General features: G+C 43.1%; 1 protein-coding gene across 7 annotated transcripts in view; it reads right to left on the bottom strand.

The window, feature by feature from the left end:
• SORCS1 (sortilin related VPS10 domain containing receptor 1) overlaps window positions 1-22,068 on the bottom strand; it is a 574,197-nt gene extending 552,129 nt beyond the window's left edge. For all 7 annotated transcript variants that reach the window (XM_070057266.1, XM_051824149.2, XM_051824151.2 and 4 more), the window contains exon 1: window positions 21,372-22,068. In XM_070057266.1, coding sequence (XP_069913367.1) covers window positions 21,372-21,929 — 558 coding nt within the window. In that variant the 5' untranslated portion in view covers window positions 21,930-22,068. The remainder of the gene's footprint in view (window positions 1-21,371) is intronic.
• Window positions 22,069-24,997: the final 2,929 nt, after the last annotated feature.

The raw sequence follows: 24,997 nt of genomic DNA, 5'->3' as shown, positions 1-24,997 counted from the left end.
CAATATTACAATTATTTCTTATATACTGATTCCAGCAATACAGTTTCCAAAGAAGACTTTAAAAAGTGTGTTATGTTAAAAGCTGTTACAATTCAAACTTCTAATTTCATGACATATGCAGTTTTACTGTCAGCAATAATTTCACACTATCATTTTTGTGGTTTGCTTCTCTGTGGCTGACTTGTAAGTGTTGAGTTTTCCAATAAATGAACAAACATTTGCTCTTATTGGACCATGTTTTCACAGATTGAGCTAAAGCTCTGAATGTTCTCAGAGCATGATTATAATGTTGTATTTTTAAGTGAAATGCATTCTACAAGCTACCTTCAGTATAAAATTGTTACATTATAAAGTCAGCTAACTTATCAATCTTTGAAATGAATGAATAAATGTACATATATATGTATATATACATGCACATATACCAGTAACAAACTGTTTTTAATACATCTACTCAAAAGTTCATTCAATACTCCAACATCCAATATACATGGTACTTAATTTGGGCTGGGCATTGGGCAAAACATTTTATATACATGATCTCTTATAATTCCCAAGCTAACCCTGTTAGGTCGATACAATACCAGTTTCATAAGGCAACTATCTTGGAGAAACTAAATCACCTATCCAGTGTTTCCCAACTAGCAAATGGCAGAAGCAGAAACTCTAATCCAGTCCTTAAACATCTTATTACACTGCCAGTGTTCTGAACCCTTTTTGGAAAATAAGGGCATTCATACCCAAGCCTTCACAGTATATTTCCTTCCGTCTCTCTGGTCCTCAGATTTCTCATCTGTAAAGTGACGGCATTGAAGAAATGACCTCAGAGATCTTTCTGCTTTCTTTGTAAGGAACCCAACATTTCACAACATACATTTACCAAACTCAGACTGGTAGAAAGTCAAAAAATAAAAGAACCTAGCAAAATCCCACGTGCATACCAACTGTGTTCATAAGAAACAATGCTAAGCATCTCCTGCAAAGTTTTATCCTGGCCACTTTTCCAGAGAGGAGCAACATGGAGAGAAGGGCACACGCATATCTTATTTAACAGTGGAAAAAAAATAAGGTGATTTCTGTCTCCTCCACACTGCCTTCCGGAGCCAACGTTAACACCATTGGCACTCTCCACCTCGGGATAGAATGCAGTGTGCCCAACATGGGTTACTGAACTATTTTTCAAGAAGATGGTAGTTAGAGGACACAGACTTGCTTTGGAACAGTGCTCAGATCACTAACTAAAAACCTGTGCTTGGATCTTTATCATATTTTTAAAAAATAAAATTATTACTGCACTTGCCAGTGTGCATGCAGAAGTCCTGGCAATGTGGAGTAGGGAAGGGCACGGGGGAGACGACTCCCTGGGGTTCCTAGTTAAGGGCTTAATTGGGCCTATTTTAAAGACTGGCAGTAACACAGAGGAGTTTTTGCCTTTGAACACAACTCCCCAGATGCCTGGTTTCATGCTGAACACAGGAGCTTCCCCCACACAGTCCCAGCGGCATGGCCTGCTCTGAGGGAACTGTGCTGAGGCAGCAGGGTCATTTTTCCTCTGAGGCAACATCCGTTGACTTCGCTGAATACTGCACAATCAAAAGCACCAGTGGCCACCTTCTTGTAAAATGGCCCCATTCTTCCCCTGACTCGCAGTACTCTGGGAAAGCAGTTCCCGACTACTTAAAACACTTGCGGCACCTGCGCTCGCAGAGGAGGTGGAGGAGGTAAGGAGATTGGGGTACCTTACCTTGTGCACGCCAAGCAAAGGAACTGCTTTGTTTAATCTTCCATAGCTTTTCTATAGAGTTCTAGGAAAACAATCCTGGGTTAGCCCTTTCACTTGCTGCCTCCCACCTGCCAGTCTCCAATTTCCTCTGATTCACAAGTGAAGGTTTGGGAGAGGAAACATTCAAATATGAGCCAGGGAGAAGTGAATTCTAGCAGAGTTCTTACTATGAACATCGAATTGGGCTGGGAGCTTGGACTTCGTGGCACAGAGAAACTGGGCTGTAAGAAGCAGAAACACAAGCACTGTTTTTGCATAAATGTTTGCTACGCTCAAAAGACAATTCAAGTCATCTTCATTAATTGACATTTCCCCAACACCAGGGTAGGAAAGGCCCTATGTTCAACATGGTGACTACAAGAAAATGGATCTTCCGTGTTTGTTAAAGTTGCTTACTGTTCACTTGGACATGTATGCTCAGCAGAGTTGCCCATTCCTATGTATAGGTTTCATTTGTGTACAAGTCAATACTACATTTCTTGGCACAGTAAAAATCCATACTCTGTGCCCACAAAGTCATCTCAATCATCAGTGCTTCAGTCTAACACCCAGGTTCACGAATAGTCCTCTGCCCAGCTCTTCTTAAATGCCCTTTCAAGTCCTTCTCATGATTAAATCACAAGAAGGATCACCTTGGGACTGATGGCATTGTGCAGCAGGTTAAGCTGCTGTGTGCAATGCCACCATTCTATACCAAAATGCCAGCTGGAAGTCGGGCTGCTGTACTTCTGAACAAGCTCCCTGCTAATGTGCCTGGGAAAGCAGTGGAAGATGGCCAACCTGCTTGGGCCCCCGCCACCCATCTGGAAGACCCTGTTAGAGCTCCTGGCTTTGGCCTGGCCTACACCTGGCTATTGCATCCATTTGGGGAATGAGCCAGCAGATGGAAGATATCTCTCCTATCACTACCTTGCTCTCATTCTGTCACTTTATCTTTCAAATAAATAAATCTTTTTTTGCTTTTTTAAAAAGGAACACATTTACAGGTTTATGGAACAGACAAGACCTTAGCTACTATACAGCCTGGCATCTCCATTTTTGAATCAAGGAAAAACCAGAGAATTAAAAAAGACTATTGTTAGGTGCATAGGGCGTTTGTGGTGGAACGGAGGTCAGGACTGAGATGTCCTAACTCCTTGCACAGGCCTCCTTTCTATCAAGCTCCTGGCATTGCTGAAATAACATCTGCTACACTTGCAGAATCAAAGGAAGAAGCATAGCACAGACAAGAGCTATCACTATTGATTATCCACATTTTTGTGACAGACTGTGTGTGCTGACCCTGCCCTCTAGAGCGTTAACTTGAAGGAGGATGGGTGGAAACCACAAAGCACCCAAGGTCTGATAGCTGCTCCCACCTGCCTATAAATGGGCTCAACAGAAAAATGAACTCTACAAGTAAATTTTTTCTGATTTCTCCTTTTCCAGTACGTAGCTCATCTAACTCGTAGCTTTTCCTGACTGGCACGCTGATCACATCGACCCCCAGTATCTTTAGAATGCTAGGCCCTTCCTGCCATGAGGCCATTTCACCCCCTCCCCTCAACCTCAATTCCCTCCCCACCTTCCACTCTGTGCTCTCCCTGCCCTTCAAAGGCCCCGCCCTCTTGTGCCCTGAGCTATTCCACGCACTTATCTTTCCATCTGGAATACTTTTTCTTCACCTGAAATATGCTAGTATCCTTTACATTTACCAAAGACATCTTATGTGACCTCTTCCTGGAAGTCTTTGCTGATACCAGCTCCATGTACCCCACTACCCTCTGGCTAGAGCCTTCTCCGTAAAACCCCAGGTATTACACTTTGCAAATTACATTTCAGCTATTTATTTCTGCACTTAGACCGTGGACCACTTGAGAGGAGAACTACTTCTGTATTCTCAGCTGACATGACGACTAAGCACATGAAAGACTTAACAATCCAACAACAAAAGGTGCAGTATTAGTAAACAGAAACCTTGGACCACTACCGCTCACATTTCTAACCCCTCTCCTCTCCTTTCTCTTATACATCTTTTCTGATTTTCGATGGTCCTAAGTATCAGAATGGGCCACAGAGGTAGGCACTTAGTTTCCACATCTGATCATATACAAGGTCTAACCATGTGGAGCATCACCTCGGTATAAAGACAGAGCAGGGGATCTGCTGGCTGCAGGACTCCATCAAATAAACAAGAACCCCTGGCCTTGCCCCAGTGGCAGGCAGTGGTGAGCAGCTAAGCCCTAACTCAGGAGCAAGGTTCAGCACAGTCTGATAGGGAACAGCTCCACCTGCTGAATTCCTTGTTACTCCTCTCCCCTTTCAGCAGGGCTTTCTTCTAACCCACATAGAAGACACAATTATTGAGGAACGACAGTATCAGGGTGGAGACAGAGACCACTGTGTAGTCAGACACTTGGCTGCATTTTGTACAAGATTATAAGGAGCTATATGAGACAGATATCCTCATTTCTTAGAAAGAAAAAAAAAAAAAAAGAATGGTTTTGCCAATATGCCAAGGGCTTCTATAGTGCCTCTTTTAAAGAATGAAACTATCAGCATGCAGAATGCTATTTAATCTATTTTCCTCTTCAGCAAGGTGGCAATAATCTCTGTCTTCCCATGGAGGAAGGGGGAGACTTGGAAGCAATCAGATCTCTGTGCTCATTGCCATCAGTAAACAATGGATAAACACCAATGTGGGTGGTGGGTGGTGGGTGGTGATGAGGGCAAACAATGACTAAAACAGATTGCCTGGTGGGAAACCTTGGCCAAACCTATGAGGCATTTCTTGGTGGTGCAAGTTAGTTGAACTACCAGGAATACTGAGAGAAAAGCATAAGTGAATTGAAATCACCTAAAGCAAATACAGGGACTGGAGAAAGGCCAGAGACCAGAAACTTATGGGAAGGAGACATTTCGCTGGTCATCCCAGAATGGCAGATTAGAGAAACGGTCATGTTTAAAAGATGTGAAAGCCATTTATTATCTTGGTGTTCTGTCTTGATGGTGATCTAAATACTGCATTTTAAGAAACTCTGTCTTTTACTAAATCACTGTGCGGAAAAATTTACTCACATGCACTAAAAGTTTTAATGAAAAAAGAGAATAGATATCAATTGTAAACCCACAATTTTGCAAACAATTTAACATAAATACAATTTAAACAACCCTAAAAATAAGAAAGTCCATTAAAATATAAACAAATTGGCTATGGAGTAGTTTTAATAATAAATCAAGGACAGATAATTCAAATTTGCTCTGACTGAATTAAGGCAGCTTGGCTGTTATGGTGAAATATAGCAGGTTGTACACATGCAATGGAACTTATTCCCTAATTAGGAAAAAAGGAACCAAGGATTCCTTTTTAAATAGCAACATTTTTTAAGTGAGAGAAGGACCTACTGCAAAATGAAAGGATTCCAAATTCTTTATTAAGTAACTATCACATTAGCTCTATTTTTAAGCCAGTGCGTTAGCTACTTGTGGGTTTTAATATTTTTATCATTTTTTTCATGTACATATGAAATGCTTGCTTAATCACACAACTGGGGACAAGGACGCTGGTTTTCACAGGAAAGCAACCCTACAGTTTTATTATAATTTTATATAACAGAATTTGTCTCAAAGTTTAAAGACAAAGCAGAGACACTGAATGAGATTATTCTACTATCAGTACACGTTTAGCTGATAATATAGATGTAGAGGCAGAAGTAGACTTTTTTTTATATATACATTTTCTTCAATTATCCACATTTATACACAAATTCCAGTTGGCAAATGTCCATGGTAAGAGAATCCTAACCTTTTTTATGTCTCTTTTGATAGAATTTTTTTTTTTTTTTTTTCAGGCAGAGTGGACAGTGAGAGAGAGACAGAGAGAAAGGTCTTCCTTTTGCCGTTGGTTCACCCTCCAATGGCCGCTGCAGCTGGCGCGCTGCGGCCAGTGCACAGCGCTGATCTGAAGCCAGGAGCCAGGTGCTTCTCCTGGTCTCCCATGGGGTGCAGGGCCCAAGTGCTTGGGCCATCCTCCACTGCACTCCCTGGCCACAGCAGAGAGCTGGCCTGGAAGAGGGGCAACTGGGACAGAATCCAGCGCCCCGACCAGGACTAGAACCCAGTGTGCCGGCACCGCAAGGCGGAGGATTAGCCTAGTGAGCCGCGACGCCGGCCCAATAGAAATTTCTGTAAATGCAACTTTACATTACTTTGACCATGCCAATTAACACTTCATTGCCTAAAAATGTTCATCTTCTCTTTAAAAATGATTCTCTTAAATTGTTTTTCAATTAACTCCTAAATAATGTGTAAGCTCTTGAAGTTTTGAAAAGTCTTCTCAACTCTCAATCCCTACAGAGTCAATGGGTGGGATACCAGGCTTGAAGCTCATGTGTGGCTTTTTCTGGTTTTGATCATGAATAAATTCTCAGTGCCTAGCATGTATTAGATACTCAGTTAATAATTCTTTAAAAACAGGTATAATTTGAGGTTACAAACATATGAAGTATGCCACATTGCCTGGAGTCTGGGCTTTTTGTACTCCAACTTCCCAACTCCCAATTCTATCATCTGCTGTATATTGTGACCCTGGTGAGTTACCTAACCTCTTGTTCTATGCACTTTAACACTCAATGTCTAGGGAATATTGACCACTCCACTTCCTATTATGCTAGGAATACTACAGTTCCTAGTATTCAATTCTAGGGAACGAAATAACTAGCTATTCCCAATTGTTGATACGTATATCACCTTGAATAGTGCTTGCCACATAGTAAACACCCAAAAAGTGTTGGTTAACGTTATATATAATATTAACTACTATCTCGGCCCTTAATAAATAATCATCTTTCTCTACTTTTAATGCCTAAACTCACTTGGACAGCCCAGAAATTCACAACTTACCCATTCAGGTAAATGTGCCTTGAAGGAAAATGTAGGCTTAATCCATAATTCTTTTTTCATTGTCATGGTGCCCTCAGTTCAGTCCATTATCACAAATGCAATTTTCTCTCTCTTACAATGCAATATGTCCTCATCGTTTCTCAAATGCTCTGGCCCTGCTGTGGCTTTGTACCATGGGGGCTGGTTCTCAATTCAACTCTGTAAATGAGGAGCGTGAAGTTATTTTCTCCCTCAGGCCTGAGGCAATGCTAGCCTCTTCCAGCCATCACCGCATCCTGGCAGCTGGCCTCATCGAAACACGTCCCTACCACTCCTGCTATTCGGAAGCCATGGCTTCCAATGCAGTTTGATTTATGTGGCCTGGAAATCCCCCTTTCTTTCTCTCTCCTCTCTTCCTTCCTTCCTCCCCTTCTCCCTCTCTTCAGCTACTTTCCCCTATTTTTCTCCATCAAATTTGGGTCACTTTTGCAGAAATATTTGGATGAAGCAGTGCAGATAATGCATACTTCATGAATCAGAATAATAGGAAAAAATACACAGGCAGCCCATCTTCATATCAGTGCTGATCATTTGTTATCTATACCAAGCAATGTAAATAAAATGATCTTATACTGCTTTCATGTTCTGAAAAGCTGTGGTTAGGCACCTGCTAAGTGCTATACAGTGCCATATGACAATGAATCAGATGGAGCCTTGTCCTCAAGGAACTCAGCATTAATTGGAACACATATGAGATCACACTTAGTGCTTGGAGGGAGGCATAGAGAAGAATGACCTGGCTCATTCTTCCTATAACATCTAGGTATCCCTTTTTCTTGGAGTTAATGAAGTACTCAGAAAGGAAGGCTACCCAAACGAAAATTGGAAGAAGAGAGAGGACTTAACTGAGCACAGCCGTGGCAGATTGGGTTTCTGGGCAGAGGGAGCAACTTCAACAAAGGGAGAGGATCTGGGAAAGAATGAATGAGAGAATGGCCTACCTGGTGACTGACATTTGCAATGGTTAGTGGGACACACAACTGTGAGGCAAGAAAACCAAGGTCAAAGGACCACTCCCAAGTTGGCATGAGGATAACAACTATGTTATCTGTGCCTCCCTGCTGTATTCTCTCCAAACCCCTAATTCAGAGGTTAGCAAATGTTCCCTACTAAGGGCCAGAAAATAATCACTCTAAGTTTACAAGCTATTCAGTCTCTGTCATCAGGACTCAGTGTTATTGTAGCACCAAAGTAGCCATAGGTGATATGAAAATGAAAACTATGGCCATACTGCAATCAAACTTCATAGTTTTCATGAGTCATAAACTATCTTTTTGATTTTCCCAACCATTAAAATATAGAACCTATTCTTAGATTACAGACCATACAAACACAGGCACTGGGAATGATGTGTCAGCTTTGCTCTAACCTACCTCAGTCCCACGTGCAATAGAAAGACTGAGTAGTGTCTCGACGTACCCATTCTTTACAATTATTTTCGAAATCCGCATCTTCAAGGAAGAAGAGGCACTAGGGTACTTACAGAGTTGGTGAGTTTTTAAGGCAAATTTAGTTTTCTCTTCCTTTGCCCAAGATTTTAATATAAATTAAATGAATATCAAGGAGAGTCTAACATAGGAAATTAAACCAGAGCTTAGGTAATTAGAAGGCAGCTCACTCAAACTCTTCAGAAATACTCGTAAGTTTCAGGGCAAGTTTAGCAACAACTGAAAAGTTCCTCCCAAGTCATTTTTGTCCCCAAATAATGAAATTCTTGAGTTGATTCTAAAACGCTAGGCAACAGTTCCCTACTGACAATACCCCCAAAACAGATCTGGAATCTGCAACGTGATCTCTAAGAGCCACCTGCTGAAAACTATGCACAGATAAAGGTGGAACTCCAAGACCACAAAACTAGCTCTTCAACTACTCACCGGCTACCCAGCCAGCCCTGAGAGCTTGTATCCCCAGGTCTCTGGCCATACTTTTCTATCTCCCCACTTTGGTTTTTTTTTTTTTTTCCTAATTTTAACTAAAATGTTGACAAGATATACAAAAAGGCCAACTGACTGAAAACTAAATTTGTTTCCTGGGAATGTCCTCTGTATTTAATTTACATATGCTCTTATTTGCAAGGCATAACTAATTAAGTACAGGTAATACTGGTGTAGAATACTGCACTGCATTCTTACTGCCTTGAAAACCAGAGTTCAATACTCAGTGCCCATCCAACTTACACAGCCTCATTCTGTCCCCTTTATTGATCTGAGATGAAAGTCCAAGAAAAAGATATCAAAGCCAGTTTTAAAGGCCAGACACAAACAGAATGACCAAGAACCAAGAAGAAATCCTGTCACTGTTCAGTTAATCAACTATTTCTGTGAAGAGAGGAGATAATGTTTCAAAATTGTGTGTGTGCGTGCGTGTGTGTGTGTGTGGTGTGAAGATTTAGGGAAACAATTTATCTTTCTGGCAAAATCAGATTCCTTTGTCCCGTTGAGGCCAAGAATTTACTTTAAAATATTGTTAGACTTGGTTCCAAATATCTCAGACACCAAGATGATGGATAAAAGGAACTGCAACCCCAATCACAGTTTGTTGATTGCACCAATAAGCTGAAATGAACCCAAAACCTGAGATATGGGGAGTCATAAACAGGTATGAATGGCCTTTCCTCCTACCCTACTCTGTCTGCAAAATTCCTAAACTTGTACAGCATAAATGTCACTTCCTTTTAAAACCTTGCCTCCTACTCTTAGGCAAAATTAGTTGTCCCCCACTCTTCTTTGCACCCATAGCACTTTGCATAAAACTCTATTATAGCTATTATGCACTTATCACACTAAATTGCAATTTATCTGTTTATGTGTCTGTCTATTTCCACCAGAATATGCAACCTCAAGGGTAAAGATCAGGTCGTATTTATCATTGTATTTCCAGCGCTTAGCAGTGCTGACACAACAGCCACTTAAAATATGTTTTAGTATCTTTATTATTAAAGAAATGCATGCCCATGATAAAAATTCAAAACAGCACAGGCTAGTATAAAAGGAAGGGTTAGAAGCTGTCATTTCACCATCAAAACCATCATTCGCACTTCCCAAAAGAGATTACTCTTAAAAGATTCTAAACAATGCATAATACTATACGCACTGCTTCCAGTCCGCCCCAGCTAACCAATGCATTGAAAGCCATCACGTGTGCAAGAACGGCTGTCTCTGCTAAGCAGTTGATACGTGATATGCCTGAGTGCAAAATCTCTCAAAGCAAAAGGCCAGAGAAATAGCGCACAGTAGGAAGGGTACAGTGGGCTCAGGACCCAGTTCTACTCTACACTTTTCTATGTCTTGATTATGTTCCAATACTCTATTCACTGCCACTTTTTCTCCCTTATTTTCATCCCTTCTTTCTTTTGATGGTTTCCCTCTCTGTATCTATCTGCCTCCATCACAACTCTTCTTTGTTTTTTTTTTTTTTGGTCTCTCAGTCTTTCTGTTTGTCTATTCTAGTTCCTCTGCTTTCTCGGTCTACATCTGCTGTCTTGCTCTCTGCCTTTCTCTGCTTCTGTAATGCTCACGTGTCCTCACTCTCTCCTTTCCTACCTCCCATCCTGTCCTCCTCCCCACTATCCTATTCTTTGTCTCTCTCTCCCTCCACCTTTCTTTTCTACTGCTTCTCTATATCTGTTTCTTTTTCTCTCTCCTTGTTCTTGAAATCTTTCTCTCAAATCTCACAATCAGTAAATGTCTTTATCATGGACTTGAATGTCAGGTCTTGGTGATTAAGTTGCTAAGAACACATGCTGATATACAAGGGGGCACATATTTTCTGTGTATGCATTCATATGTACACATGTGATGGACAGATGAAGATCAAGATATAGACTGAGATTTTAGTTGAAATATATGTCTTTTACAGGGGAATGGAGGTCACTGGAATTTCTGGGACATGTAGTTAGGTTGGTGAAATCACTTCCAGATCTCTTTCTAGAATCAACAACCAATGTGATACACGAAGGTCTGGTGGCATTTGCTGCTTCATATCCTGGGATACAGAGAGGTCTTCTGGATGGTTTGCAAAAGTTCTGCGCACAGACTGCCCCAACAATAGGAAAAAGGCAACTGAATGTGGGCTCTTCAGTCAGATCCAGTTGCCTGGAATTCAGTTCTAATGTGGCCAAGTTCACAAACTCATTTTTTTCTCTTTGCTTTCATTTTTCAAATAACTTCTTAAATACAGCTCAAGCAATATATATTTATTGAGAAACAACAAAAAAATAGGGACAAAATAAAAATCACAAACAATCCCAACATTTACTATAATCACAAGCAAACATTTTTAATGATATTCTTCCTGCAATTTTTTGCTAAAAATTTAATTTCATAGTATATAAGAGTTGGAAAAACCACTGAACCCCTATTATGCCCAAGGATACTTGTGGGGACTTGAGATACATGAAGAAATAACATAGACAAAAAATCCTTGATTCCCTGGGCACTCAGCTGTGCTATTTTACAATCTGTTTTATTTTTCTTTTTTGGTGTTTCGTGAGAAACTTCCTGATTAAAAATGTATATTTTCCCTATAATCAGTCTTTCTACCAATCTTTTAATGTCGTCATTATTCTGTGACAGTACAAGGTCATGAGTTGTTGGTACCACTTGAAAAGCCAGTATTCCCCAAACTAACAGCAAATATGATAGCAAATACTTGGTAAACAAGTGTTATGTGCAAATAACTAGATATATTGAGAGGGATGCCAAAAACATCAGGGCAGTGTCCCTCATGATAAGAAAATAGAACCAGGCCCACACCGTGGCTCTCTTGGCTAATTCTCCTCCTTCGGCGCCCACACCCCAGGTTCTAGTCCCGGTTGCTGCTCTTCCAGTCCAGCTCTCTGCTGTGGCCCGGGAAGGCAGTGGAGGATGGCCCAAGTGCTTGGGCCCCTGCACCCGCATGGGAGACCAGGCGGAAGCACCTGACTTCTGGCTTTGGCTTGGTACAGCACACCGGCTGTTAGTGGCCATTTGGGGGGTGAATCAATGGAAGGAAGACCTTTCTCTCTGTCTCTTTCTCATTGCGTATAACTCTCTTTCTCGCTCTCTCTGTCTAACTCTGCCTGTCAGAAAGAAAGAAAGAAAGAAAGAAAGAAAGAAAGAAAGAAAGAAAGAAAGAAGGAAGGAAGGAAGGAAGGAAGGAAGGAAGGAAGGAAGGAAGGAAGGAAGGAAGGAAAAGGAAAGGAAAGGAAAGAAGGAAGAAAGAAAGAAAATAGAATGAGAGTGAAAGAAACAAAAGCACTATCCAGAGCAATGTGTTGAAAATATCTTTTAGTAGAACATGCTTGAACATTATTACTATTTTCTTTAATATTAATGGGAATGATGATAATAACAACATCTAACCCTTATTGTTTACTTACTAAATGCTAGATGCTACCTTCAGTATTTTAACACTCAACTAAGAGCATATACCATAAGAGCACGGTGTGTCACTCACTGTTACCTTCATTTTACAGATGAGGAAACTGAGGCACCGAGATACAATGTTAATCGCCCAGGTTTACATATCAAAAAACTTCAAACCACTTTCTTAGAAAATGTGCATTATGAAAAAACATGCATAGATTTCAAAATTATTTTTCACCCTAATAAACTAACCTGTTTATTTTATATAGATTCTTACTTTTATATAAAAGGATATGTTTTATACAGTGTCATGTGGTTTTTTGGTACATGTACATATTAAGTAATGTCCAGTCAGGACAAATACATCTAATTCATCAAACACCATTTCTTTATAGTGAAAATTTTCAAGATCCTTTCTTTTAGCTTTTTCTCTTTTTCAAAAAATCATTAATTGTCATTTTGTATAGTCACCTTATTGTGCAATGGAACACTGGAAATTTTTTCCTCCCATCTAGCTATAACTTGGCAGCAATTAATTAACCTTTCGTCAAAAATGTATCAATTAATTACATTTCCCATAAATATTAGGAAGTAGATAGTGGGGCAGGGCCTCAACCAATTAATAAGGGTTGCACTATATTTGAAATAACATACCCTTTTTGTTACTTAAAATAAATTTTGCCCATTGTGTGGACACCCAGAATACAGAATGTTCTAAAATACAATGACTAATAGAAACCTCAGGTCATACTGCCCACTGAGGAGCTAAGGAAAGCTGTGGGCTTTAAGTCCCCATGGAAAAACTAAAGCATATTATCATAAAATTATGTAGACAATGTAAGGGACTCCAGCTCCTTAAAACTCATATGCAAATCTTAAGGAAATGATTTTCAAACATAAAGGGTCCAGAGAAATTCCTAGGGAATTTGTAAAACATAAAGATTACTGATTCCTGCTCCAGACCCCTTGGGAACAGTACTTTGAGAAATACTGCCCTATGTATCCATAAAAGAACCCATAGAGCCCAGTTAACAATTAACACCATCATTTCAGGAAAATGCAAGTCAGTGCAAGAGGAGTTCAGATGATAGATTTCTAAACTGCCGGCCGGCGCCGCGGCTCACTAGGCTAATCCTCCACCTTGCGGCGCCGGCACACTGGGTTCTAGTCCCGGTCGGGGCGCCAGATTCTGTCCCGGTTGCCCCTCTTCCAGGCCAGCTCTCTGCTGTGGCCAGGGAGTGCAGTGGAGGATGGCCCAAGTACTTGGGCCCTGCACCCCACTGGAGACCAGGAGAAGTACATGGCTCCTGACATCAGATCACCACGGTGTGCCGGCCGCAGTGCACCAGCCGAGGCGGCCATTGGAGGGTGAACCAATGGCAAAAGGAAGACCTTTCTCTCTGTCTCTCTCTCACTGTCCACTCTGCCTGTCAAAAAAAAAAAAAAAAAAAAAAAAAAAAAGATTTCTAAACTGCCTGTAGAGCACACCTAAAATAGCCTCCTTCTTAATGATTCTAATCTGGGGTGTGTGGTGGGAGTTGCTGAGCTAACAAGAAGACCTCCATTTTATCATGGTCCCCTCCCCTGCATAAGCCCTGGAGCAGAAGGATTAATGGCCCAGGATTTTGTGTCTCAACAGCCCCTGACACTCTGGTTAGGGGAAGATGACTAGAGGCATCAATCCAGTGGCTCAAGGGCACAACATGATTAGCTGGTGTCTGATAACATGAGTCTTACTAGTGCTTTCTTTAAAAAGTATACAAATTGTCCACATTGCTTCTAGAGGGTCATTAGCCAGCAGGGAGAAATCAAACAGCACATCCCACACACCCTCCCAGGATAACAAAATGACATGCATTGATGCATTGTTAACCCCAGTCCCCCTGCTCAGGGGCATGGGCAGAGGTTAGGGCTTCAGTCAAGCTGCATCATGAAGCAGCTTATTTCCAAGCAAAGGGTACAAGGCCAGTGACCTGAGAACAGGGGGATGGAAAAGGGAGAGTGCTAACATGAATCACTCAGACCAGGAGTTCCCTGCCACCTCTCTGCCCTGACCTGTGGGGTTCTCCCCAGAGAAACTCAAAAATAAAACAATACAAAGGGGCAGCGTGGTTAGTGGGGAGAGCTTTGGTTCTAGAAAGGATATAAAGCTCTAATTAAGCTCTGCCACTCTCTAGCTGAATAACCTTGGGGACATTCTTTAAGCCTTGACTTCCACAGCTTTAAAATGAACCTGGCTTGCAAAGGCACTGTAAGGACTGAGGGAAACAATGTGTTGATGCTTCGGAACTCGCTTTGGAGGAGGCAGGTTGCTGAATTGGTGGTTATTTCACTGTGATCATCCAGAGGACCGTGACAATCACCATGTCTCACCTGGAAACAGACCCCAGTACTCCGCCAAATCCCTTGTGCTTTTGTCTCCCTCCCATACTGCCACACATTGGAAGAAGTAGAGAAAACAACAGCTGGTGACTTGGGTACATCCTCCGGAAAGACAAAGCCACTGGTGTCAACAGGCACTCCTTCACCTGCTTCAACTGAGACCAATATTAATTTTATTTTTAACTAATTTCATCTGCATAAGACAACTACAGAGGGGAAGAGGTCGGGTCGCTAACCCCCTATAGCCTGCCATCCCCCTGGACCATGAGCCCAGCCATGCTGACGTCCCTTAGTAGTGGAATGCATATGGTACATAAATTACTGCTGGGAGCCTCACGTCCAACATGTCCCATTGTCTTTCTCTAAGGTCATGTTTTAAATGCTTAAATGATATCAAGAGTATGATTTTTCAAGAGGTTACTTGCTCAGAAGTCCAGGACAAATAACGTGGAGAGCTGAACCTAGAACTCGCGAGTTCCTTTGCCAATATTCACACTTCTTCCTGTGCTGGTGAACCTAAGCACAGGTGCAGAGGCTTCAGACAGACCACAGGGCTAGGATGCACCTGGATTTGAACTCTTACACTCTAAACAGTAGAGAGCCAAACCAAGAATCAGTTGTACACTGTAATCAAATGTTTCTGGCCTTCTTCCTCCATTCACTTGCCTGGTGAACAGTGGTGTTTTAGTTCCTTTCTCTGAGAAATGTAGATGATATTTGTCTTTCCTATCTTAAAGGATAGTGAGGAGAATAAAAGTGAAGTGACGGAAGTAATGTTCCAATTGCCAAAAACGGAAGCATTTTGCAAAGAGAAAAAAGGGCCATAACTGATCTAAAGTGGTCTAACAACATTTAGGAGTGCTATAGCAATAGACAGAAGATCTTTTATACACATGTAAAATTTCATGTAGGATTTCCTACAGAGCATTCACATCCTTTTCTTTCCTCCCTGATTACATTAGAGAACAGGTGGTGTTTTCTGATTATAAACCTCGCACAATAAGATTCCAGCTTGTTTCTCGCCATTCCACCTGGACAAAGGCGGCGCTCCCCAAGAGCAGTCAGGACGCTTCCACGGTGCGCGCGCAGGTGCCGAGCACCCCTCACATTCTCTACACCCACTGCAACCATGGCAGAGATGCTGTCTGGACAGACTGCCCTTCAGGAACTTGAGGTGGCTTTTCCTTTTCCACATTTTCTTGCTAGATACACAGGGCAGTAATTGAAACATAAACAAAGGACAAAAACTTTACATATACTTAACATAAGCTGGTAAGGTGGTAAATTCATTTATCCTCCAGGCAGCCAGGATAGTAACGTGTCTGACTGAGAACAACACAGAAGAAAGTCATTTCATGAAAACTGTGTGTATGGAAAAATGGCAAAGTAAAAATGAAACAATGATGACTCCAGCTGAGTTTTCATGTGCAAATATGGGCAGTCATGTCTTTCAGTGACTCTACAGGTTTTTATTTTCTTCTTGGGCTTGGGATAGCTCCAAACTTACTACAAGATTGATGTGTAGATTGGGACTTAAATTGTATATTTATAACTATCTCTAAGCTTAAAACTTTAAATGTAGTTTTTAATTAAGTTGGATTATATTTCTGGTTGTAGACAGAAATGTTTACATCTCTTCTTTCAACCTCTACACATAATATCCAGTCAGCTCAGGAAACCCTTATCCTGATTTGCAACTCTTCGACTTTTCTCCATATTTCAAGGTTCAGTTGGAGCACCCACTCTGCAAGAAAGCTGGAATAGCACCCCAGCTGGAAGCCACACTCCCTCCTCAGGAAGAGACAGCATGCCATGCCTCAGAGGACACAGATTTCCTGTTGCTACTCAGAATTCTTTGGGTACAAGACTGGGCACTGATTGAAGGCAGGGACTATCTCCTTTCATGTTTGTGCACCATTCAGCAAATACTGGTAAACCAGTGACTGAAAAATATTAGGAGCTCAGAATATATTTGTGGAATTAAAAATAAATATGATAATTTCTGTAAGACTTTTAACATATGTTGGCACACAGAAATTACTCCTTACATGTCAGCCATTGTTAGTCTCTTAAACAAATCAGATTATTCTATCTGCTTTTATACCCTAGCCTATGTGTTTCTGGAGTTTCTCTTTAAAATCATGTGAACATAGTTCCAAAGACAGCTTTTCGTTTGTTCTAGAAAATCCCATATCTAAGATAAATTTACTTCTCAATTTCACATAAAGCATTTATTTTTGGTCCTAAGACAGAAACATCCTTAAGTTTCATGAAGATGTGATATAATAAATCTAATAAACTATGTTTGGCTGAACACCTGTTCAGATCTCAAATTTCTTGATTTTGCATAAGTAGATATGCATATAAACTGTTGGAAAAAGAAGAATCTGTGTGAAATGAAAGGTCTGTTCATTGGTATGTCAGGTCATTGTTTATATCTGCATACCTAACATTCCCAGGGCACTTTATTGAAATGTAGTAAGATCACAATAACTACAAATTAAACAAAGTGCAATGTTAACATCAACATGTAATAGTTTTCCATTAAGTGTCACTGTACAGAGGATGAAATTGAAGCTCACAAACATTCAACATGCCTGACTACCTATTTTGATACACAACTAGAATTTTAACCCAGTAGTCTAAGTTCCTAGTACAGTACTTTATTCATCTAAAAAAGGAAATAGTATTTATTAAGCACTTACTACATACAAGTTAACTTGGAAACATAATGTTAAACCTTCAAAGGAAGCATGCAAAAGACATACTATCCCTATATTTTAGATGAAGAGCACAAGGCTCAAAGAATTTGTCTTGCTCAAGGCAATGTGCCATTAAACAGGAGTGCTAAGATTCAAACTCAGATAGGTTTGCTTCCAAACCTATTACCTTCCATGGCAAATCACATTAGCATCCAGTACCAGGATACTGATCAGGAGAGGAGTACTATGGGCTTACTAGAGAAAGCTAAAATATTTGATTTTACTTAAGAAAAAAAAGATTCAGAAAAAAAAACTGTCAAAATGCATGGCAAAATTAAGTGTTCATATTCAACCTTTCTATAAGATCAGATTTCCCATTAAGTAAGATTCAAAAAAGGAAACTACTGCTAAAGAACACAGCTTCGAAAGCTGAATGATAGCAGCGTGCATTGTGCTCACTGAATCACCAGGTGCAGATCCCATCTCTCACTAAAGATGAAGAGGTGGGTGGAGAACAGAACAACCAAATCACTACCTAAGGTAAAGAGTGCAATGTGACAGGCACATGTGAACATCCTTGTTTTCCTACAAGGAGATGGAGCTTCTAGCTAGTTGATCAAAAATCAACTCAAGATAGGATTATTTAAGACAGATGCCAAAAGGTCAGCGCTTTTCTGTGCTACCTAAAAGTTCATAAGAAAAGCAATTCTGTGGGGTTAGGGAGTAAGATCACTCTGGACACCAGCCCCCACCTTGCCTCTTACCACCTGTATCCACTTGGCAGTACACTGAGCCTTCCAAAGCCTCCGTTATGCCCTGCATGTGATGGCAATAGTAATAATACCTATTCATGATATTGTTGTGAAAATTAAGTGAGATGATGAATGTAAGGCATCTACCTAAAAATGTGACCCTTCTCGGGACTCAATTTACTCATTACGGTTGGATGAGACATGTCAAATCCCAGAACAAGGAGAGACAAAGTAGTACAGGAAAATCAGCCAGACCACCATGCTGATAATAAACAGAGCATTGTAGACATCGTAATGGCAAAATATAAGTCAAATAAAAGCCTCTGCTAACAAATATTTTTACACGATTGCCAGTGAGAAAGGAGCAAAGAAGTGGACTGAGATACTCAAATTAACTCCAGCACAAATCTTTTAAAATAGATAAATTAACATTTGCCATCTACTTACTACCTAAGAAGGATTTTATGAGGATTAGTGAATGTAGCACTTTGAAACTGGTTGAAAATAACATATAAACACATATACCATTATGCATATATATGTATACAGGAAAATATATTTTTTAACACTCTAAGGATTACTACACAAATTTAGATCAGGGCACAGCAGGCCTGGGATGAGTAGGGTGGGAACAATATGTTCTTGCTTACGACACCAAGCTCATGACAAATGATTCATACCCAGCACCTTTCATGCCAGAAGATCCCCCCCAGGTGTTCCACCAACTCTAGCAACCGTTTCCATCAAGCAAAAAGCCTGCAGTCTAGAGGAATCACATTACACCCACGGATAGGCAAAACAGTCATGTCTTAACACAACTGCACAAGTCCAGCAGCTGAGGGGGCAGAAAAGGGAAGGGGCAGAGGTGAGTGAACAGAATCCCGCACCAGTTTGACAGGTGGCCTTTAATTACCATGCATTTGCACCTCCAGCGCAGGTGTTATTATAATCAGAAGCTCTTCTTACCAAAGGATTCTAGCTAAAGCTGAGACAGGTTCAGGTGATAGGCATTGCCTGTGGCCCTGAATGGGCGGGAGGGCAGATTTATGGGGAGGACATCTAAATGGGAAAAGACGGGGGTGCCCAATCTTGTCCTCAGGTTTATTTTTGTGAGTTTCTCGCGTAGGAGGACAGTGCAGCGCTCAGAATTCCAAAAAGGTGCACAAGGCTTTACAGCCACAGTGCCCTCTGATGTGTGTCCGGGCATGTAGTTTTCTATAACTGATCTGACAGTCACCGCCCCCTGCCCTCCCAGGTGAGGAGAGCCAGGCTCAGAGCACAATCAACTTCTCAGGTTTAAAGTAGAAGTAGAATAAGAACTCAGCTCTCTATTCTCCTTTATTTTCCACAGAGTCAAGAAAAAAAAGTTTCTGCCTACCTTCCCTTTAAAAACATGTTAAATTTTGTCTCTAATATGAGTCTGGTCCACATAAGTAGGATGGGAAGGCTGTGTTTACTGGACTTGAATCAACACTCTTTCTCCACTATCTGTATGCACAGGTTTTTAAAAGGCCCAATTTGGGCTGGGACAGGGTGGTGCTGTTATGGAGTGGGAGACTTCTGGAGGTAGAAATCTCATCCCATTAGTTAAGACGCTTTGAGTTCTCAAACCTTTAACACTTGCCACTTTATTTCCTGCATTATCTCAGACCTTCCTTGGTCTCCTAAGCTGTGACCCTAACAAGGCCTGCTGGACTTAGGAGCACCATTAAATAAGAAAGAGAGAGAGAGAGAGAGAAGAGAGAGGGAAAGAGTGGCAGCGTTTGGCACCCTTTCCTAAATGGATGGTAAAATTTGCCAAAGATGCACTCCCCTTTTCTCACTCTTTCCAAGATCTTTCAAAGATGAACTGAAGTAGAGGTCTAATGGGTGAGTGACATTTTACTGCTTGAATTACATTAAAAGCCAGAAACATTTTGAGCGCAAAGTCTCTTTCTTCTTAGTACAACAGGATCTAACATCCTGATGTGTTTAAAATCTCGTCTTAAGGCCAGCAGCTTTGCGTTCATCACTGAAAGCAGCGCAAAAAGTTGTTCCATCAGTTTAAGAAGACTCAAGTTCAAATCAGAGGATTCATTTCAGGGGTCACGATACTCCACACATGATAGTTGCGGTCAGGAATGAGGGCAAGGGTCTCAAGACTTGAATGGAAGGAATTTCAGCTGCAGCTGTTTGATTAAAACACTGCTGAGAACCCTACGCAACCATGGCCTCTGCGTGAAGACAGAGTGGTAAGCAAAACTGCAGGTACTCACAGCACTGGCATCAAGACAAAACACTATTTCCCGTGATTTGCCTTAACACAGGGAATCCATACAAGCGACTGTTATATTCAAATCTTCACAACTGCCATTAAAAAGCTGACAACGAGCACGACTCACTAAAGTGGCACCTCTCTGGGTGGCTAGGTTTCCAGCCACATCACACAGGAAAACACTGTGCAGGGTACCAGGCTGCACAGACTGTGCGTACTACAAATGCTATACCCTCCATTACCCGACTGGGGCTTCCTCTGGGGTTTGTCATTTCACCAATCTTTGGTTTCTAACGTTCTTCTTGTTAGCTTCGTGGCAGCTGGAGAACTTTCCACACATTTACAGCATCTTCAGCCATGACCAGCAAAGCTGCTGCTTTACTATTCCAGCCCATTGAAGTTTCTAGGTTTAGTTTACAGGGGAAGAATTCCTTCCTGTCCCCTAGAATCTCCTTCTGGAACACAGCAACTCCTTTCCTCGGCTTCATCCAGGGGACCTATGCTTCACTAGCGTGGGCCAGGCAATAGGGAAACCAAGGAGTCCTCCCTGGGCTCTAGCTGATCCTTCTGAACCTGACCACGACAGGAAGCCACTGCTGGTGCCCAGCCTGGGGAGCCCTGCTCTCAAAGCACACTTGCTAGTGCTGGAGACTTCCAGACGTGGAACTTGCATCACCACTCGCCCCCCAAAACAGAGCCCACACGAAAGGACACGTTATCTTCCACTGCAGTTCTCCCTTGTGGGGAAGGAGTTAGGGATCTGCAGAAAAATAAAACACAAAACCTACCTATGTAGGCTTGCTCTGACTTGAGGCAGTCCATAAGTCTGCAAGTACAGGGAAAAGTCACTGGAGGGAATGGCAGCCTACCTGAAAATTTAACCCTTTCCTCTCTGTATTGGGAGTACTTTTCTTTAACCCCCTCTGTTTACCTGGTCTCCAGTTCCACACAGGAATGCCACCAAAGAAAACACCAAATAGGAATCTGCCTGTTAGTTTGAGGCTTTGTTTGGCATTGGCAGAGGACAGGGGAAGGGTGGAGGCTGGTCTCCTAGTAGGTAGTATGAACTCCTGGGGGCAGGCCCACGGGGCGGAGTGGGGGGGGGGACTCTTCAGCTTGCAGCATCCCCCAAGTCCGGAAGCCCCGTTTCCCCAAATTCCCGGTCAGATCCCACAGTCGACCTTACCCCCTAGCTGTCTTCCACCCGTCTGCCCTCAGCCCCACTGTACTCACGCTGCTGTTGTGGCCAGACCAGTGGACCATGGCTTGGTTGTGTGCGGAGTCGCCGGTCAGCGCGAACGTAGTGCTGGTCAGCCTCAGCTCCTCCATCCGGAAGCGGGTGGCTTTGTCCGGGTCCCGCTCCCGAGTCCCAGGCTCCTGCTGCCCTGCATCCCTCAGCGCTCCCCGGGGGCTCCTGCCGGCGCCCTCTCCGCCTTCTGCCTTCTCCTGATCCTCTCCGCTCCGTCTCCTTCGGCCGGACCGTGCAGCAACTGCCAGCGACGCCCCGGTGCCCCGGGCCCGCTCCAGGGACAGCGCTCGGTCCCCGGGGGCCACTGTAAACAGGGGGCGCGCAGGGAAGGTCAGGGGCGTGGCAGGAGCCCTGCTCGGCGGCCCCCGGTGAGGAAAGCGTCCCAGGGTCGGGGGCCAGCGGCCGGCAGCGCTGGGATGTGGTGGGGGGCAGCAGGAGCCGCCGCCGCAGGCGCCCGGGGCGCAGAGCACCAAGAGCCCCGCGCCGGCGAGGAGCGCGCTCAGCCCGGCTGAGGAGCCGCCGCCGGCGCCAACTTTTCCCATCGCGGGAGCGGAGAGGAGCGGAAAGAGGGTCCCAGAACGGAGGTAGCGGCGCGGGGCTCTTCTCCGCAGGCAGCGGTGGCGGGGGGCGGCGGCTGGCGCTCAGGATCCCAACTCCATCCAAGTTGGGCCGCGGCGGGGCGGGCGGAGGCGGCGCCGGGCAGGTGGCAGCCGCTCGCCGGGGCTGGGTTTGTGCCGAGCGCGGGTTCGGACGGAGCGAGCCGCCGCCACGCGGGGGTGGAGCCGAACTGAAGTCACAGGCGGAGCGGGCGCTGGCGCGCTGGCGGGCGACGCGGGCGGGAGGGCGGGCGGGCGCTGCCGGGGCTCGGGGAGCCGCGTCCCGCTGCCGAGCTGCGCTGCGCACCCGGCCGCCGGGACTGGCTGCGCCGCCGCCGCCGCCGCCGCCGCCGCGGACCCTCCCCTCGGCTCGCGGGCGCTGCAGTCGCGAAGCTCCGCGCCGCCTCCCGCGCCGCGCCCCCGCGGGGCCCCGGGAGGAGCCCGCGCACCCTCCCCGTGGGGGCGGCCGCCCTGGGGCTCGCAGAGCTGCCGCTGTGTGGGGGCTGTTCCAGTCCCGCTTTCTTTCTTTCTGTCAGTCTCTGCTGCTGTTTCCGTCTTCCACTCTCTTTCTGGGGCGGGGTGGGGGGCTCCCGTCCTTGCCCCCCTCTTATCCTCGGTGAGTTGGCGTCGTGACCTTACTCCGAGCGAAGCCTGTGTCTCAGGAGGGGAGAGATCCGGAAAGGCAGCGGCAGAGTGATGCAATTAAAGGCTTGTGTGTGTGCGTGTGTGGGTGTGGGTGTGTGTGTGGGTGGATGGGTGTGTGGTAGTTTGGGACTTTGCTCATCAATTCTCACCCTTGGCTGTCTTTCCTGACCTCCTCAAGCGCTCACTGTCTTTGAACCCAATCTTCCTGGACGCAATTATATCTGAGAGAACACTTTTCCCAAAACTAAGATTCCACCAAGTGGTGTGTAGGCGGATTTATATATCTTGGCTGCCTTAAGAGACTGCAAACTCATTGAGGACAAGAAGTGCGATGTGAGCAACTGGGAAGAAGTGACCCGTTTATTTTGTTTCCCGTTTTATCCTTAGTGTTTGGCACAGGACCCCGAAGGGTGGGAGAGCTGGCAGTCATTAATTCTATAAATATTTATTACAGGTCTGTGAGGCACATCTACATCAGATAAATGCAGGAAAAGAGGCACGGTGCTATATTTATCTTGTATCATCTGAGGTCTAGCCCAGTGCTACTAACACATGCCTTTAAATCCCTGACAGCCAGTCAGAGCTGCCTGCTCTGCCCCTGGCTTGCTGGGAGACCTCAGACAAGTCACTCTCAGCTTCCTATGCTTTAAAATTAAGTGGTTCCATTGGATGACCTTTAAAATCCCATCCACTCCTAGAACTAAATAAGTGTGTGTTACAGTATCTGCCCAGCCCAGTCCCCTTGCTGCTGTTCAAAAGTTCAGATGAGGATTTATAGTACGTGAATGTGCTTTGAAAATTACAAAGACTCTCAAAACTCAAGCCCTTTCCAAATAGGTATTTTGCTCTTAAGAGTTGAGATGCATAGTCTTAATATTAGTAAATAATATGCTCCTATGCACATCGTTATTATGAAAGTATTTAATAAATACTTACTGATTGAATAAATGAAGGATGTAACAAAACCACACTTATTTCAGTTTGTAATTACATTTTTGGCTCATTTTCACAATTAGAATGGTAACCTCACTGGAAAAATCTGAATTGTGTGTTTGGGCTGAGACCAACTTGAAAGTAATAAAGACTGACAATTACTCTTCAATTAATGAAAATTTCTGATGCTGTCCAAGAGAAATTTTCATTATATCAGTCCAGAGAGGTGTTTGGAAAAGATTCACCTAAATTATTATTCTTATAGAACCAATGCAAGGGAATTCCAAATGCAAGAAGGGCAGGCTTGTCAGCCATTAAACTTGAATGGCTAAAAGGACAAAGAGCGTCCTGTTTGTCACTAAAAGACACAGATGGAGTGTTCTTCCAAAAGCACCTTCACTGCACAAGCCAGGATCATCCTGACACTGAACACTGGCTGCAGGGTTTAGCTTCTGGATGGGGAAAAGAGCCAGCAGTCCTCCCTCCTCCCCAGATTCCAGCTTCTCTTTGTCAAAGCCCAGCGCAGTCCTCTTCCTTTCCTCAGAAAGGGTTTTAGAGCTTTGCAGGATCATTTGCTTAATGACTTCTTTCTATGCCCTGCTAACCTCCTTTCCAGTCTGGATAAGTGTGTGGGAATTCCTCCAAGAAAGGAAAACCAGATTAAAGAATCAGAACCCAAATAAAGTCCCATCCAGCTAGAAGACTGAAGACAGCAAAATGGAAAAGAAGAAATTAGTGGAGGAAAATTTTCTGGCATTAGTCATTGTTTCAAAATGAATCTCTTCATGAAGAAAATTGGTATAACTAGGGCTGAGTTTTTCTTCCCGTAGTGTGCAATTTTCCTCTTTCCAAACACTTGTTAGAATGATGTCTTTAAAGTGAAAGCATTTGCAGTCCATTTCCTGGGAGTCCACAGAGGTCAAAAAATCTTTTAAGAATTTGATTATTCATTTGAGAAAACAGTTACACAAATATCAATTAAATTGGCTCCAGATATTATATATATTTTTTATTATACATTTTCTCTCTATATATGTATATGCATGTATAAGAAATTTATAGACACATATATACACAAAATGTAAATATATATATGTATATAACTACTCTGATTCCCAAAGACTTTTGTCAACTGCAAAATGGGAAAGTAACAGTTGTTCCTCAAATGGTTACTCTTTTCCAGAAGAGTATAAGAATGAGCTAGTCATAGGGAAAAATCTGTTGCTAGGTATTTTTAATCCATCAATTCACTAAGCCACCCAATAGGTTTTATTATATATATATAAAAATACATTAAGAGTGGTCACTTATTAGGAAAACAATACTAAAGTTCAGTTGGGAACTCATAGATCCATAATTCAGTAAGGAAGTTTTCTTTCATTGCACACATGAAAAAAAATGCTACAGCTTAGTCTAAATTAGCATCATTCCTCACC

This window comes from Oryctolagus cuniculus, chromosome 15 (assembly GCF_964237555.1).
Source record: "Oryctolagus cuniculus chromosome 15, mOryCun1.1, whole genome shotgun sequence".
NCBI classification, from domain to species: Eukaryota; Metazoa; Chordata; class Mammalia; order Lagomorpha; family Leporidae; genus Oryctolagus; species Oryctolagus cuniculus.
The sequence above is the reverse complement of the archived record's forward strand: the minus strand, read 5'-3'. Positions and strand labels throughout refer to the sequence as shown.